General features: G+C 42.4%; 3 protein-coding genes across 5 annotated transcripts in view; 1 reads left to right on the forward strand and 2 right to left on the reverse strand.

Annotated features, from left to right (window-relative positions):
* The window catches only part of slc27a6 (solute carrier family 27 member 6), a 48,979-nt gene extending 41,589 nt beyond the window's left edge, over positions 1 to 7,390 (reverse strand). Inside the window, exon 1 of the mRNA XM_072372595.1 lies at positions 6,763 to 7,390. Coding sequence (XP_072228696.1) covers positions 6,763 to 7,375 — 613 coding nt within the window. The 5' untranslated portion in view covers positions 7,376 to 7,390. The remainder of the gene's footprint in view (positions 1 to 6,762) is intronic.
* The window catches only part of prrc1 (proline-rich coiled-coil 1), a 150,948-nt gene that overhangs the window by 75,774 nt on the left and 57,621 nt on the right, over positions 1 to 17,553 (reverse strand). The window lies entirely within an intron of this gene.
* LOC140277299 (E3 ubiquitin-protein ligase MARCHF3-like) lies at positions 9,755 to 15,939 on the forward strand. 3 transcript variants are annotated; one of them, XM_072372266.1, is made up of 5 exons: positions 9,755 to 10,085; positions 11,388 to 11,547; positions 12,075 to 12,279; positions 12,375 to 12,598; positions 15,386 to 15,939. In XM_072372266.1, the coding sequence occupies exons 2-5, from the start codon at positions 11,435 to 11,437 to the stop codon at positions 15,567 to 15,569; spliced, it is 726 nt and encodes a 241-aa protein (XP_072228367.1). In that variant the 5' UTR covers positions 9,755 to 10,085; positions 11,388 to 11,434; the 3' UTR covers positions 15,570 to 15,939. The 3 variants fall into 3 exon arrangements, with proteins under 3 accessions (XP_072228367.1, XP_072228369.1, XP_072228368.1); XM_072372268.1 differs by having other exon boundaries at positions 9,756 to 10,085; positions 12,375 to 12,588; positions 15,386 to 15,533; XM_072372267.1 differs by having other exon boundaries at positions 9,765 to 10,085; positions 12,375 to 12,584.

Consider the following 17,553-nt stretch of genomic DNA (forward strand, 5'->3'; position numbering starts at 1 on the left):
CAAAAGGTCCTTGGGCAAAACACTGAACCCCACAGTGCCTCAAATGGATAATGTCTGATAAAGGAAAAAGCACTGTGTAGCTTGTAACACTTTATAGATGAAGATCTTCTGTGTGAGTTTGTGTGAATGGTGTAAAAGCACATTGAGTGATCTATAAGACTAGAAAAGCACTATATAAGTACAGTGCATGTACCTTTGATCTGTCTTGTCTGTAAGATGACAGATTGCTCTGAGACACTAAACCTGGTTATATCTCAAGATCTGAAGAGCTTAATCTTGGTCAATTAAAAAGCAACATTGAAGAAGACTACTTGGTTGATTGGTTCTCCTGATGTTAACTGGATTTACTGTTTATGGTGGAGCTGTTTTTTGTACTACTATTCTATTCTTTTCTGGAAGGTTGTTTTGTTCATGTGTGCCACTAGCCTTAGCTGCAGTCCATAGATGGTTAATGCAAAATGGTGGTTAATGGTTAGCAGCAAATTAAGTAAAACAAGTAAAAAAAAACTGTGAAAAAAAACAGCTGTTCCTTGGTGGTTTTCAGCTCGTGTTTGTGTTTACGGGTACTTTTACTCTTCTCTAACCCCACTCCAGCCACCTTATGAGGACTTTGTTAGTTGGTCATATCCCTTACTGCCTTTTCTGTCACCGCCTTTAATTGCAATGGCTGGTGCAACAGCAAACGATCAAAAGAACAAGTGTTAATTTTTCTAAATCATTCAAACATTGTTCAGCAGAACCTTCCGTGAAGAACGTAACAACAATAAATAAATCAATTTAAAAATCAAATATAATAATAATAATTTTAAAAAAAAACGTATTGTCCCATACTGGACAAGCTATACAGGGACATCAATCTGTGATAGAGGAACATACATATATACTATATTTAGGGCTGGGTAAAAAAAAAAAAAATCAATGAAATCGATTTTGGATTGATTTAATTTAAATTTTACAATATCGATTCATAGGGCATGCGATCGATTTTTTTCCCCTGTGAATTTAACCGCAGTAGTCTCATGTGTGATGCAGCAGTGGCGCGTTTATGTCCGCTTGTCATTCAAGAACACAAGCATGCAAGATGGCCGACGCCGGTAAAACTCTGTTCAGCAAGCCGCCCCAAATTAAGCCTGATGTCTGGAACCATTTCGGATTTAAAACAACAAAGGACAAATAGCAGGATAAAACCAAAGTGGTTTGCAAGATCTATCAAGCGTAGGTCAGTTATTGTAGAAATACTAGAAACCTCATAAACCACTTGACAACGTATCACACAATGCTAACGTTAGCTTCCGACAACAAGCCGTGCGGGTCACTCTTGCCTGTATTCAAAACTTGAGAGCCCTGTAATGTAAAACTTCCAGGTCCTGTTGATTGTAATAATGTTAGCGACATACTGTATGAATAATTTCCATCAGATATTATCATTTAGTTGATGATGACTGCACAAGTGAGGCAGGCTCAGAGGCAGGCTCCCACATACCTGCAGCTACCCTTTTCATCGAGGCAGGGAAAAGTAAACTGACAGGTGAAAATAGATCAAATGTTGGTGCAGTACTTGAAATTAAAGTGTTACTGCAACCTAAGCCATTTGTACTATATATAGCTGGATGAGAGTCGATAAGAGAACCGATAAGGAACCGAATCGATAAGCGATATCAATAATGGAACCGGAATTGCTAAATTCTTAACAATTCCCATTCCTACTGTCAACGCAGTCGTACATGACAGTGACTTCCCATTACATCGACAACAAATGGTGCCTCATGAAAAGAGGTTCTCACGAGTCACACCGCTAGTAATATAGCTGACATGTTGACGGGGGCCATACAGGAGTGGGGGCTGACCAGCCAAGACCCATCAGTCGTGACGGACAACGCTGCAAATATGGTTCGTGCGGTGGAGCTAATGCAGCTGATGCACGTCGACTGCTTCCTGCACACACTATACTTAGCCTCACAAGCAGATCCAGAGCTGCCAAGCATCACGCTTTGAGTGTGACAGTCACGCAACTTGACCCATTCTCACACCACATGCCACACTTGACGTTTCTTACGCTTATTTGCCCATTCAATACTATATATTTATTTTTTTCATGATAATAAACTTTGGTCGTCGCGGCGTCGAGTAACTCTGATTTACTGACCGAGATAACCAATCCCAGACCAATCCATCAGTCCTTTGTGCCTAAATCTAACCAACCACGGAAGGCACCACACAATATAAACCAATCAGAAGCAACAGAAGGCGGGTCTTGGCGTCTCTATCTTTCACACACGGCAGCGCTGACATTTGAAACCCACTCAACTTTCTCCCGCTTTCTAAAAGGCGGACGGTACGTAACTCCTTAAGTTTGTTCACTGTTGATTCGCTGTTTCTCCTCGAGTTTCCAAGTTAATATGTACTATTTGAAGGCAGCTATAAGTCTATCATTGTCCTGTATTTGTTGCAGAGCTGTGTAACATTTATTTGCCTCTTCTCTTGCCCAGTTCACACTTGAAAAAGAGACTAACGTTAGTCTCAATGTGTGTGTGTCAGAGTTACAGACTTCAATTTAAGACTAGGGCTGCCACAAACGATTATTTTAATAGTCGACTAATCACTGATTATTTTTTTCGATTAGTCGACTAATCGGATCGTACGTATATTGAATATAAAACATACAGGATGCAGCTCCTCTTATAGAACCATCATAAGTTTTCAGCTTGGAGTGTTTAAGGTATATGCCAACTAAAAAAAAGACAATTAATGTCATAGTTAATTAACCCTTTAATGAAATATGCAGCTTGTTGCAACAAACAATTATTTAACTGTGTAGCAAACACGCAAAAATCAATACTTAAGATTTTTTTTTTAGGTTTTTCTTTTCTTCTTTTGTCTCTGGCATCAAACATAGCTGCATTTAAATCTCAATCTCACTTCATAAACTAAGCACACAGCATAAACTACAGGTATAATTACCTGTAGTTTATGCTGTGTTGGTGAAAAAGGTGTTTAAAAATGCTTCTCTTTGCAGCTGCACTTGGCCCTTACTTATCTTAGCTAGCTGGTCACACTATCTCACTTTAAACATATTGTTTGCAAGCACATCTAAATGCAGTTGTTATGACTGATCATTACAACCATTTTTTTGATGAAGTCCACAGTTAAATAGTCATAATCTATTTGCTTTGATTTCTAACCTCTTTTGGTTTCTTCAATATACATTAACATGTAAGCGTACATTTATAGTATATTCTATTGCAGGAATATTGCATTTTTTTTAACTGTAGAGCTGCTGCCCATCTTGGCTGAGACTACTTGTAAATCTTATGCGGTTAAAAGAAAATAAGTAAATAATGTTGACATTTCTGATGAAAATGTGTTTTTACATGACATCAAAGCTACTGTTATGACACACACTGTTCCTGCTATTCTGTGAATCCTTCTCCTGTTGCACTGGGGTTGTAATGAGGACAGTGTCCCGGACCAACATCATGCTTGTTTGCTTGAGCAATGATCTGTCATCCTGTCACATGGCTGCAGCGTGGTGAATCCTATTAACTGCACCAACAGGGTTCTTTCACTGAAACCTGGGTCAAAGCTGAATATGACTGAACAACATTTGACTTTGCCTCATTATTGTGTGTACCAAAAGTTAAACATTAAAAATGCTACAAGTTGGTGATTTCAGCCTTTGTAGACAGGAGCAAACTTGGAAGTTTTCAGGGTTGACCACATTAATTAATGAGACAGCTCATCACTGATTCACAGGTGAATTAGAAAAGATGTATTTTAATTGTTAGAAGAGTAAAAAGCTTAGTTTGGTTTTCTAGTTTTTAAATGTTTCACAGTTTCACAGGTTGGAAGCAATTAAAGAACACTTCAAATTAAATGTTTTTGGCCCTGACATTATTTTTTTTACTTTTTATTTACACTTCTTTGGTTTGACAAAAACTAATTATACTTAATAAGCTATTTTAAAAAATCGAATCAGTTTCGAGAAAGGTTTTCTTTCTTCCTAACATTTAATTTAAGCAAGTCATTACCAATTACTCATAATATTAAGAAAGGTCTTCTTACTAATCAAACTTTGTTCTGTCTTTCTGCACCACAGAGTAGCATAAGCCGCATTCGGACAGAGACGTTCTAAGAACTGTCCACCTCGAATTTCGTTCTAAGAACTGCCCTTCCCCAGGGGAACTGTTTCATTTTGCATTCGCAAATGAGTCAGGGACCTCGACAGGGACTGATGTGACGCAGCCGTCTGCGACAGACGTGTTACTTTAGCGCCACTCAACAACAAAACCCGTGAAAAGTAAGGAGAGAAGAGCACACAGCGAGAGTCAGGAGACGAAGAATCGAGCAGCAAGCGATATTTCTTCATTTCATGAAGCAGAGAAGGAGAGCAGAGCGCCGCAGACAAAGGAGACAACGTCTAAGTTTAACTTATTAAACAGGCGCCGGTTGTGTCCGTGTCGTATGAGTAAATATTTCAGACAAGGGGCGTAGCTACCAACCACCAAACACCTACGTCATGTTCCTGTGGAATCCAGAAAAGACCCTGCCTCGGAGAAGGAGCTAAAATGGTTACAGGAACTGAGGGCCGTGGTCCCTGGTTCCTGTATGTCCGAATGCGCGAATGCACGTCTCTATTCCTGAAAAGGTTCTAGGAACTGCAAAAAGTTCCTACAGTGGGAATGCGCCTATAGTCTCCCCAATACATTCCTCCCTACATCTGTGGAGAATTCATGTGTCAATAAAATAAATCCAATGAAAAATAAGAAATCAAATAATGAAGAAAAAGTTCAGTGACACTATGAATGCAAATATAAACAGGAAATACTCATCTTCCATTTATTAAAAACTGAGCAACTGGAAGGATATTCATACGTGTTAAGAGGCATCTACAGGCTCATTTGAGGGTGACACTGGCTAAGAAGTCAGGATGAGCAATGATCCATCTACTCTACTCTAACCACTGAAGGTTAATGCTGTCCACAGGACCAACAAATGTACTTTCTGTTTCTGTTTCTGTATTCAGCAGATGCGTTTATCCAAAGCGACTTACAGCTGAGGATATAACATTTCATCTAACATCAAAGCTAATCAAAGTCCTCCATGGACTTCAATTGCGTAATCAAATGTCTCAAGTGGGATTGCTGCAGAGGCTATTGTCATGAGATTTTGGACTTTTGCCTCGGACAGACGACTTCTCATGGCTGTTTTGATGTTGGTCTGGAGGCTGAACATCATCGTTATTGAGCTTTTTGAAGAATTTTCGGACATTTTTCCTAGTGAAGCCAACGAGGTTATGCATCAAGAGAGAACGACGGAAAATATTCCCTGGTGCTCGGATAGGAGATGCGCTCTCAAAAGCTAGGTCTTCAAGGGTTTCTTGAAGATGGACAGCCCCTGTTCTTGTAGCACTTGGTAGTTCAGTGGTTGGTCTGTTATAGGTATTAGCTCTTAATCGGTTGGGGAAAGTAATTATGAATGTAAACTCAAGTCAAGCATTAGCAATAACAATAAAGAGGAATGTGTGCTTCAGTGAAGGAGTATCATTTATGACTGTTTACTTGACTTCAACATTTTTCACTGAGAAATGTTGTGTTTGACTCTACTGTATTCATCTGAAAGCTGTGAAAACTTAATTAACATACTTTTTGATCAATAACCAGGCTACATCATCCAGTTCATGTTTCAATGATCAATTAAAGTGGAAAACAGTCCAGAGTGACATCTTCATATGTTTATCCCCGATTCCAAAAAAGTTGGGACATCACCTCCAGCTGTTACTTCCCATCTTTTATTCATCTGTCCTAACTTTTTAGAGACCTGTTCCTGCTGTCAAATTAAAGATGAGCTGATATTTTTCATAAAATTGATATTTGCAAATCATTGCATTCTGTTATTATTGACCTTTCAGACAATGTCGCAACTTAAAAAAACAACATTATATAGATACCTTTGTGTAAATGATTTATTATTTATTTATATTATCAGGCTAAATTAGTATTTTTATTGCTGATACTTGACATATAAATGTAGTATCTTTGTTACTGACGTTCAGGGTTTGAATACGTATTTCCCCATCACAACAGGGATCTACTTGTGGATGACCCAGATGAACGCTGTGGCAGACTACATCCTCAGAGGCAACCAGCAAGTTCCATTTTTAAAAAATTTAAAATGTTGAGCAAAATTCTGCTGATAGCCAAAACAGTCCATCATATGGTGAATAATGTGGGAAATAATACATATATATAGGTCAAACTAGATATAACATACAGTTTAAATCGTTATCATTAATAATTATTATGGTTATTTCCTTAAGTGACAATGGGTGATGATGTGAATAACAGCTATTCTTAGAAGGTGGGGAGTCAAAGATGTGCCTTTACTGAGGAACAGAAAGCTGGATTATAAATCCTTCTAGTCTGCAGTTTAAATGGCTGGCTGATTACTCAACCTACGATTTTGACTGACTGCGGGAAATGGAAATCAAAGCGTCAACAACCCAAACAAGACTGGGAGGAACAACCAGTTTTTCTTCAGTTTCGCATCAAATCCTGAAGCAACAAGGAGCACTGACAGAATAAACTGCGGGTGGAATAGAACAGCACAAGCTGAGTAAAATGAAAGTTGAGTTTTATCCTAACACCAAACCATTTAATTACCAATATTACGACACTGTATTTCAGAAGAATGGGTCTAATATGGACATGACCGTGGGTTAGGGTTAGGGTTAGGGTCAGGGTCAGGTGGTGCGCGTGGCTTTACCTGAACCAACTATCAGAGTTTTGGCTCCGCAGCAGTCGAAGCAGTGCATCAGGGACTTTGATTTGATGTTAATGTTGAGAAAAGCCACCGAGCAGCCGACCTTCGCCAAGGCAAACCAAACGCAGAGGAAGTCGGGCTCGTTGCTCATGAGCAAGGCAACACAGTCTCCTTTCTTCAAGCTGACTTTCTCCAGGAAAACATTGGCCAGTCTGTTGCTGCGTTGCTCGATGTCCCGGTAGGTGTGCACGGCTCCATCAGAGATAACGAACGGCTTGTCGGGGATGCGCTGCGCCTGCTCGATGAACCTGTCCAGGACCGTAGACACGCTGGATGTCAGTTTGAACAGTTCCAGCCTCACGCCGTACCTGATCACCTTCAGCAGAAAGAGGAGGTCCCTCCAAAAGTACGGGAAGCAGAGTTTCTGTAAAACCTGAAGGGAAAGAACACCCGCGGCCAGAGCTGAGATCCATCCCAGAGACAGCGTCATGTTGGGCACTGTGGGTGACACTGAGGGGGGGATGTCCAGTGCACACACTGCCGCGTGTTCCGTGTCATAAACACAGACAGCCTGCGTGATGTAAGCCAGGTCCACAACCATCAAGTCAGCCAGCATGAGACGGAAACGCGACTGACAATCCCGCTACAATAAAAGCGCCAGGTTGAGTCAGAGGGCCCAAGACACGGGGAGGGTGGGGGGGTGGGGGCAAACGTACCTCACAGAACAGAAAGAGGCAAAGAGAAGAGGGGAAAGACAGGCATGTCTGCATGTCGGGGCCTGTGGCAGAAGAACGCAGCGTTGTATTTTGAAAGGAACGGTCAGGAGCCACATTTCCTTAACGGCTGCTCTCTGGCCCCTGTCGGTGCGACGCTGCAAGTGAAATCATGTGACACTTGTTGTTGAGTGGGAGGAGGCTGTAGCCGGTCCGCTCCGCTCACTGGCCATCCCATTTCTACAGGCTCGTTCACATTTATCAGAAAAGCGTTACCCTAGGGGCTCGTGCAGCAGGAGATAAGGATTAGTCAGGGGCTCTGGGATTACTTAGGATTTAAGGTGACAATGTATTGATAAGCCAATCAGAGGCAGAGTAGGGCGGGTTCGACTTCTGTCACTGAGTCTGCTCCGTTTATCACCGACACGGTGCTGGTTCAAAATGTGGAGGAGCAGCCAAGAAGGAGTTCAGTTCTTACGTGCATTTGACGTAAGGGTCAGGGCTAGTGTGCCTAGTGCGGCTGCGCAGCGTCCTGCTGCCGCGACGCATGTTTTATTAGTCAAAAAGCTATATTCACTGACCTGGATAGAAAACCTTATGCGGTTAAGTAAAGATTTGACGAGAAATTCTAAAGGACTGAGGAAAGCAAGAATCCAAGCACACACTCAGCTGTGAAGTGACTGAAACTACAAGTGGTTCAGTTAGTGTTCCACAAAAAGTGGAACCTCCATTATTTATCCACACATATCCCAGTTTGGACGACTGCATGAAGATAATGAGCTTTGGCTTAAAATTTGTAGCCACAAGGAATTGTGGGATGGAATTATCTCCTTTCTGGTTAAGGACTATCAAGTGTTTCCTCTGCTAAAGGAAATAATAAGGAAGCACTGGAGCACCTTCCATTGTTTTGAGTTGATATATATATATATGTGTGTGTGTGAGTGTGTGTGTGTATGTATAACAGTCATAGACATTTTCCAAATGCTGAGTAGCTCCATAACTAGGACAAAACTCCCAGAAAAATTCAGGGCAATCTAACAAAGAACAAAGCAGGGCTCTCAGTCCAGACTTCAGTCACTGCAGACATGCTCTGGTTCTGGATCAACACCACACCGGTTCATCCCTTGAGTTAGGAGCCTTTTCTCTGCCTGAATGGTTCATAGGTCAGAGTTAAGTGGCTGAACAAAGAAAAAACACATTCCTCTGAAAATGAGTGAAAGAGCAGAAAATGTGTGAGAGACCTTCAGAAACACTTTAAAAGTCTGGCTGCTTGGAAGGAAACAGAAAGAAATGAGGCTGGATTCCTCTGACAGTTCATTGAAGACCTATAGCACTTTCCAGAGTAATCTGGGTGTTTACATTTTATCAAAATCACTCATTAATTTTAGTCTGAATGTAAAAATTTAAAAAAGACTGTGATAAATTACAGTTCATTGTTGCAGATTAATTGACTCAACAGTATAAATAGCAGTAATAGAACTTCTTTAGTAAGGCTTGTTTTACATTTTCCATGATGACATTGTGTAATTTGAAAGCTTTGCTTTTGCACAACTGACACACACTAAGTTTGTCATCTAATATTGTTTCAACCAGAAAAAGTTTGATTTAGATTAATATTTTAATCAATTAATTGACATTTTACAATAAATGTATGGCTCGAAGCACAATAAACAGGATTACAGATATGTGTATTTAGTTTGCATGAAAAGCAAAAAATGACATGGAATAATTGACATTTATTTTCCATCACTATCTATATTCTGTAAATGTATTAAATTATGAGTTTGCAGTCTTGCTTCCGTCTAAAATTCAGAACAGTGATAAATATTGAGTCTCTGCCACTCCCAAAACTAAAACTTTAATAAAATATGTCAGTGTAGTAATCAATGCGCATTACTGGTCAATATTTACCGAAAATGGAGGTGAAAATAGCCATTTTTTATATGCATCCCGTTCAAACCGATTAACAGCGCCAAGCTACATGAACCACGTGACCACGTGTCGGTTAGTTAACAGTGTCGGAACCCTTTCTATAAGGTTCTGGTTCTGAGCTACAGGTAAGTGAAAAGTTGGGGGGGGGGGGGTATACGTCAGACACAGGTAACAACATCTCGTGGAAATACCGGTTAGATCGTCACTTAAACGACAGTTTTCTTTCTTTTGCTGTCAATTGTTCTCCGCCAGCAAAGGCTAAATATACATAAAAATTGCCTTTAGTTTAAACACATTTTATTTGACTGCTTTCTCTCTGAACTCATTGAAGAAGAAACATTTCTGACAGTAAATCTGTGAATAAACTAACAAAGCTTCCAGAGGCTGCCTGTGAGACGCCGCCAGGGAGCAAAGTGCCCGCGCGCCGCCTGGACCTGTGTTGTTGCAGCACAAAGCGGAAGTGGACTGTCGTCGGAGTTGAACACACTGGACATATACAAGAGTAGGCTCATTCTGAGTTAATATCATTGTTCATCATTCAGGTCAGTGTTTATTTAGCCCGTCGAGCGAAGGTAAGTCAGTGATAGGCTGTGTGACACAAACTGGGCCAGAAAAGGTGCGGCGCGGCTCGGCTCGGCACGGCACGGCAGCGAGGCCGCTGTAACCTCCTCTGAATGACAGGTTAGTTTTAGTTCAGCACAGCTGAGCTTGTTGGGGGATAGTCATCACTGTGTTCTCTACGGTGCTTTGCCCTTAGCTGAACGCGCTCATGTCGGCGCTCCTGTCCGCCATGGACACAAGTTTCAGGCTGCTGACAGTGCAGGTGTCGGGGCGGGGGTCCTCAGCTGCAGCCCCCTGCTGAGGGAGCAGCAGGCTGCCAGCTCAGCTGCTAATGAACATGGAGGTCCATGAGTGAGCCGCCCCAGCCCTACTTTGACCTCCTGTACTGTCTCTGCAGTCATAGTTGTTCTTTTAGAGCGGAAACTTTCAAATGAACGGAGATTTTCCGGTTTAGCTTCCTGGTTCTGATCCAGTTCTACACAGGCGCGAGCTGTGAGTAGTGCATGTGCAGGAGCCACATCTGTCCTCTCCCACAGGTCCTGTCAGGGTCCACAGGTGGCAGAATAGCACGGGACCAGGCTTCCTTTGCTTTTCCAGCGGCATCACAAAGTCGAATTATCAGTGATGTTTGCATCAGAATAATCAGCTTTACGGATCATTAAACGTGTGTGACATTGGTTTGTAAAGAGCGTGAAAAACAGTCTCCCACATCCGTGCACGAGAGACTGCAGGAGGACAGGACAGTCGTTCTGGCATCATTAAATCATTTACCTCAGAGCCTTCAAGGCAATTTATTCAAATACAGTTAGGTTACAGTTATTTCTTTAAATTGCATGTAAACACAAAGAATAATCAGATCTGAGCAGCAGTACCTGTTGTACACTGGATTTAACAGGTTATTTTCAGCGCTTCTTTATAAAAGAGACTTATATATGTGAAATCCAATATGTTAAGGAAGTTATGTGAGATTGATTTGTACGAGCTGCAGCGTCTACAAATCCATCCAGTTTCTTCATAAACAAGATCGACTCCGTTCACTGCTTTTTGTAGAACTTCTATTCGCATCAAAAGATCAATTCCATCCAATTAGAATCCAATTCAAATGACTCCATTTCACATCATCCCAAATCTAGAAATTTGCCTAGATTATAAACACAATAAATTCATTCCCTGCTCATGAAAGGCTGGGCTCAGTAAAGCAGTTTGATTCCACCCCCTGTCCTGTATGTGCTGGGGGGGGGGCACACTGGTCCATACTGGTCCATGCACACAAATATCACGTTGGCATTACATGGAGATGAAATCTCAACTTCCTTCAGTAGAAAAGTAGCTGACGGTTTGGACGTGTGAGGCTGTGGAGGAGCTTTGTGGTTGACCTCCTGTGGCAGCGGGTGTATTCCAACCATCTGGCTTGTTTTGCAGGTGGGAGACCTCCCGTGTGAGCTCCCCATGTGAGCTGGCAGTCTGTGATGGGCCTCCTCCCAGGTGAGACCATGGAGGAGTGCAGCGTGCCCACCAGTGAGCCTCCTCACTTTTCCACCACGCTGACGGCTTCAGGGATGGACGCCTGCTCCAAACAGTGGTAGGGCTGACTCTCACACTGACACTGAGCCCCACTTTGCCTCCGTGTGCATGACATGGAGCAGAAGAAGAATGTGAATGATGAACACACTTGAAAGCACTTTGTGCCCCCACCCACAGGTTAAAAGGTGCTGGGCCAGTGTGGGCCTCACTCTGTGAGCAGATATCCCCTCTGAACGTCTGGTTGGGAATCAAAGCCAGTCTCTTCTTTTGCTTCACTGCTTTGTCTCAGATGTTTCTACTGTGAACTCTTCCAGAGGACACACGTGGAAATGTGATTGGTTCTGTTTTCTTTGTGACCCAGTGTGCAAATGGCATCAGTGATGGTTTAGTGATGTCATTGTATGAAGTGCAGCACACTTTCAGAGGAGTCCTTGTGGTACAACTAGTGAAAACGACGGTACCTTTGCTCAGTTTTCAGACCTTTGAAATGAAGCACAGAATTTCCTCCTAGTGAGAGGCTTCTTGGTAAACATGAAATTGCATAAATGACATTTGCATACTAATGACGCATGTCCTTGTCCTCAGTGTAGTCCCAGAGGACCCGATGTGTCGTATCTGTCACGACATTGAGGGCGAGGAGGAGCTGCTGTCTCCCTGTGAATGCTCAGGGACTCTGGCTACCATCCACCGCAGCTGCCTGGAACACTGGTTGTCTGCCTCAGGGACCAGCTTCTGTGAACTCTGCCACTATCAGTTCACTGTGCAGAGGAAGTCCAGGCCGTTGCTTGAGGTGTGGGACACTGTTAAAAACGTTGTATGACAAAATTCCTTTGTTTGCACGCGATGTTAAAGCTGTGTGTGCTTTGATTGTTGCTGCTGGTGTAGTGGCTGCAGAGCACAGGCCTCCGGCAGGAGAAGCGCACCCTGTTTGGCGACGTGGTGTGTTTTCTGCTCATCACTCCTCTGGCCACCATCTCCGGCTGGCTCTGTCTTCGTGGTGCAATAGATCACCTCCACTTCTCCAGCCAGCTGGAGGCTGTGGGGCTCATTGCATTGACTGTTGCTCTCTTCACCATTTACGTCTTCTGGACACTGGTTGGTATGCTCAGGTGTGAGTGTGGCTCATATGCAATGTCTAGAAGCTACGCTACCTTCCCAAGTACATTTTGATCCCCTATGACAGACCAAAAGATCCTCATGAACCTCCACGACTGAGTCCCCACAGAACAGTGGACTTACGCTGATCAGCCATAACATTATGACCCCCTGAGGGGTGCTACTTTGCTTGTCTCAGATGTAAGATCAGTGTTTTGGTTTTCATTCACTCTACATGTTGAATCTTTCTTTAGGCCAGACATTGACATTGAAGAGGAGAAGGCAGCACTACAAATTAAGGTTATCATGATACTTAAATTTCCAACTCACTACAGATACCAAGGTAAATATTAGATACTCAGTACCACGAAACAGCTCCAGGTGGAATTTATTTTTACTTGCTGCTTGAAAAGAGAAGCACTGCTTAAATAAACCTTAAAAACGAAACAGAAAAGAAATGTGTTGTATGAATTCCATCCTCAGGCTGGCCTTCCTGTGGGTTAAACTGTTCAGTACCAGAACACCTCTAACTGGAATGAGTGAACGGCAGCTCTTCCTTTATGCTGTGTTGGGATGGGATCACTTTTATTGTCCTTTCAGTTTCTCCTGCTGACTGATTGCTTGATTCCTGCCTTTAACGTGCTGCTGGCAGAGCCGCTGCAGGTCACCACTGTAGTTTCTGCATCGTGCTGCTGTGTTAAAGTTTGTGGTTCAGTCGGTAAACGAGTCATCCCAACACGTCGGGCGACAGCAGGACACGAAACACACAGAGCTCCTTCTGACATGTCTTTACCTGCTAAACTTTGGGACAGTTTGATGTGTTAGGACTGGTTAGCATCTGATGATCGATATTTCTCACAATCCCACAACAAATGCGTTCGAAGAGCTGTGGGAGTGTTTGTGTGCCTGTGTTCATGAGAAACAAAGCTGCTCTGTGAGCGTGACCCATTTCCCACCTTCTGTCTGCTCAGCATGGTGGATGCTTTCGCACATGTACCACGATTCATTTAATTTGTTTTCCTTCTTTATTAATATGAAAGTGGGATTCTTCAGGTTTCCCCTGGACTCTGTGTAGAGTGTGTATCTTCACACCTCATGCTTGTGCTTCAGTTTGGGACGTTTCTCAGCTTCGTAGGAAGGCTTGTCTTAGGGCGCGTCCACACGAGAACGTTTTTCTCGAATCCGCATAAACACTTTATCGTTTCGGCCTCGCGTCCAGATGGATCCGGTTTTTTCGAGGTGTGAAATCGTTTTTCTTGAAAACGGGTCCCAGAGTGGGAATATCCTAAAGCATCGGAAAGCCCGGAGTTGTGTGGACGGCGAATGCAGATTTTAAGCCCCGCCTCTCTAACCATTCACCTCAGCCGCCGTCGCTACATGCGTCATAACCATAGACGTATAAAGAATGAAACTTTCAAAAAGTCCATTGTGATTGTATTTTTCTAAACTTTCTGATGTCTATGCTCATAGTACTACCTTTATACGTAGACATAAAGATTCTTTATACGCATGCTCCATGGTTTCGCTTCCGGTTTTAGTGTATTGGTGTGGCGGCGTCACAGCGCCACATACAGGCCTGGCATATGTACTACAGTGTTTTGGGTCGTTTCCGGTGACTCCGTGTGGACGCAGATATTTCTGGAAACGACGGCGTGTTTACGGAGACTTTTTTCAAAACGACAGCGTATTGGGTGAGGCTGCGGACACGTGTGGACGGGCCCTAAAGTATTCACTAACAAGTGGTGAACCAGGTGTTGAGTGTCTGCTTTCAGGGTTGTATCTGCAACAGAGACGGCACATTTTATCTTCCAAATTAAAGTTCTCACGTTTCACTTGTTTATGCAGCACTTTTTGGAATATTTGCTGAATTTTGGGTATAGCACCTTACATTTCATGGTTGAAGCACAACCTCTTTTTTAACTTTTTTTTTTAAACTTTTGACTGCATAAACTCAAACTGGGTCTGATGCGAGCTGGCTGCATGTGGCACGGTGCCAGTAAGGGTTCTGTAAGTCTGCTCTCGTGTGTACCAGTTATAGGAACGTTGGTGCTATGCTGCCACTAAAGAAGGATATGACGGCATCATAGTTCCATGTGCATGGACCAGTCCTTTTTGTAATTCCATTCAAATGAGTTTTCTTTCTACAATTTAAACTATACATTAACAGGCTTGATGTAATTTCCAGGAATTGATAATAGAACCCTGCATTACTTAGTCATTGAAGTTTCTCTGATAATTTGCTCAAATCACTAAGTTTCCATCTTGTGAAACAGCATTTAGGAGAAATGTTGTTTTCGCAGATGATCCAATTAATTTACATAATCGAAACAACATGAGATCTGTCCCAGCAGCAAGAGATGTTGTGCTGCCTATTTTCAGGACAGATTTAAAGCTTGTTACATCCATGATTTAAGCTTCTGTTCTGCCTGTGCGGAGCCTTGACTCACCTTATTATAAAAACGGTTATCAATGCTTCACCATAAGCTTGGTGAAAAGTGCTTTTGACATACATTATGGTCAAAATTGGAGCCCCAGAAGTTGCAAACCTTCGGCTCCACTTCCAGAGACACTTTACATTTCTCTTAATGCAGATTGTCTTCACAAAAAGATGAATACCAATACAGGCATGTGTTGGCAGGACCTCCCTGAACAGTGAATGCGTACATCAAACTCTTAATGTAGTTGTTTTGTCAGAAATGTATCCCCCAGAGTCACGGGAGAAGAACTTCATATGAATCAGTGCTGTCACTTTGTGTGAAGACATTTGGAAGTGACATGTTAATGTGCATTGTCTTCTCCAGGTGTCTCTCAGGTATCACTGTCGACTGTACAGCGAGTGGTGTCGGTCTAATCAGAGGGTGGTCCTCCTCGTCCCCAGGCCACACAGTGAGGTGTCGGCACTGCAGCCCCTACAAGGCTCCCAGCGAGGGAAGAGACAGTCCACAGAGTCAGTGGTGTGAGTGCAGACCACTCTGCTCTCTTTAAAGGGCTTCTGCCGGAGCTCATGTCATGTAAACCTGTTCATGCAGTGAAAGGCTGTCTCACCTGGACACAGAGATAGGTGAGACGGTTGTTGATAGCGTTACCTTTATGTTGGTAAGGTGAGACAGAATCAGGGAAAAGTGGTTGCTGATCCTTTCAATGCCAGCATGCTGTGTGAAAGCACTTACTGAAACGATAGAATACCAGCACATCTGTCCTGGTGTGGGTGCCTGTACACCGAGGGCTTCAGTCAGTGGGAGTAAAGCTTGTTCACATGTCCTGTTTTAGCACTTTGAGATAATATGCTTAAACCAAAGTTTTCTTGTGTTTTTACTTTTTTTTCAGCAGCATTTGTGTAACAAATAAAGTATGTCATTACAATCAAGTTAATATGATGGATATGTGTCAAGTGATTCATTGGTTACTGTAATGAAAAGGCTGAAACACGGAGCACATTGAGGAACTTTTTGCTCCTTTTGAACCTGATTTAAAAAAAGGCTGAAACACGGAGCACATTGAGGGACTATTTGCTCCTTTTGAATCTGATTAAAAAAGGCTGAAACACGGAGCACATTGAGGGACTACTTGCTCCTTTTGAATCTGATTAAAAAAGGCTGAAACACGGAGCACATTGAGGGACTATTAGCTCCTTTTGAATCTGATTAAAAAAGGCTGAAACACGGACCACATTGAGGGACTTTTTGTTCTTTTTGAATCTGATTTAAAAAAGGCTGAAACACGGAGCACATTGAGGGACTTTTTGCTCCTTTTGAATCTGATTAAAAAGGCTGAAACACGGAGCACATTGAGGGACTACTTGCTCCTTTTGAATCTGATTAAAAAAGGCTGAAACACGGAGCACATTGAGGGACTATTAGCTCCTTTTGAATCTGATTAAAAAAGGCTGAAACACGGACCACATTGAGGGACTTTTTGTTCTTTTTGAATCTGATTTAAAAAAGGCTGAAACACGGAGCACATTGAGGGACTTTTTGCTCCTTTTGAATCTGATTTAAAAAAAGGCTGAAACACGGAGCACATTGAGGGACTTTTTGCTCCTTTTGAATCTGATTAAAAAAGGCTGAAACACGGAGCACATTGAGGGACTTTTTGCTCCTTTTGAATCTGATTAAAAAAGGCTGAAACACGGAGCACATTGAGGGACTATTAGCTCCTTTTGAATCTGATTAAAAAAGGCTGAAACACGGAGCACATTGAGGGACTATTTGTTCTTTTTGAATCTGATTTAAAAAAGGCTGAAACACGGAGCACATTGAGGGACTATTTGTTCCTTTTGAATCTGATTAAAAAAGGCTGAAACACGGAGCACATTGAGGGACTTTTTGCTCCTTTTGAATCTGATTAAAAAAGGCTGAAACACGGAGCACATTGAGGGACTTTTTGCTCCTTTTGAATCTGATTAAAAAGGCTGAAACACGGAGCACATTGAGGGACTTTTTGCTCCTTTTGAATCTGATTTAAAAAAGGCTGAAACACGGAGCACATTGAGGGACTATTTGCTCCTTTTGAATCTGATTAAAAAAGGCTGAAACACAGAGCACATTGAGGGACTTTTTGCTCCTTTTGAATCTGATTAAAAAAGGCTGAAACACGGAGCACATTGAGGGACTTTTTGCTCCTTTTGAATCTGATTTAAAGAAAGGCTGAAACACGGAGCACATTGAGGGACTATTTGCTCCTTTTGAATCTGATTAAAAAGGCTGAAACACGGAGCACATTGAGGGACTATTAGCTCCTTTTGAATCTGATTAAAAAAGGCTGAAACACGGAGCACATTGAGGGACTTTTTGCTCCTTTTGAATCTGATTTAAAGAAAGGCTGAAACACGGAGCACATTGAGGGACTATTTGCTCCTTTTGAATCTGATTAAAAAGGCTGAAACACGGAGCACATTGAGGGACTATTAGCTCCTTTTGAATCTGATTAAAAAAAGGCTGAAACACGGAGCACATTGAGGGACTTTTTG

The sequence above is a fragment of the Leuresthes tenuis genome, unplaced genomic scaffold (assembly GCF_036924035.1).
Source record: "Leuresthes tenuis unplaced genomic scaffold, fLeuTen1.0.hap1 SCAF_19, whole genome shotgun sequence".
Classification (NCBI taxonomy): Eukaryota; Metazoa; Chordata; class Actinopteri; order Atheriniformes; family Atherinopsidae; genus Leuresthes; species Leuresthes tenuis.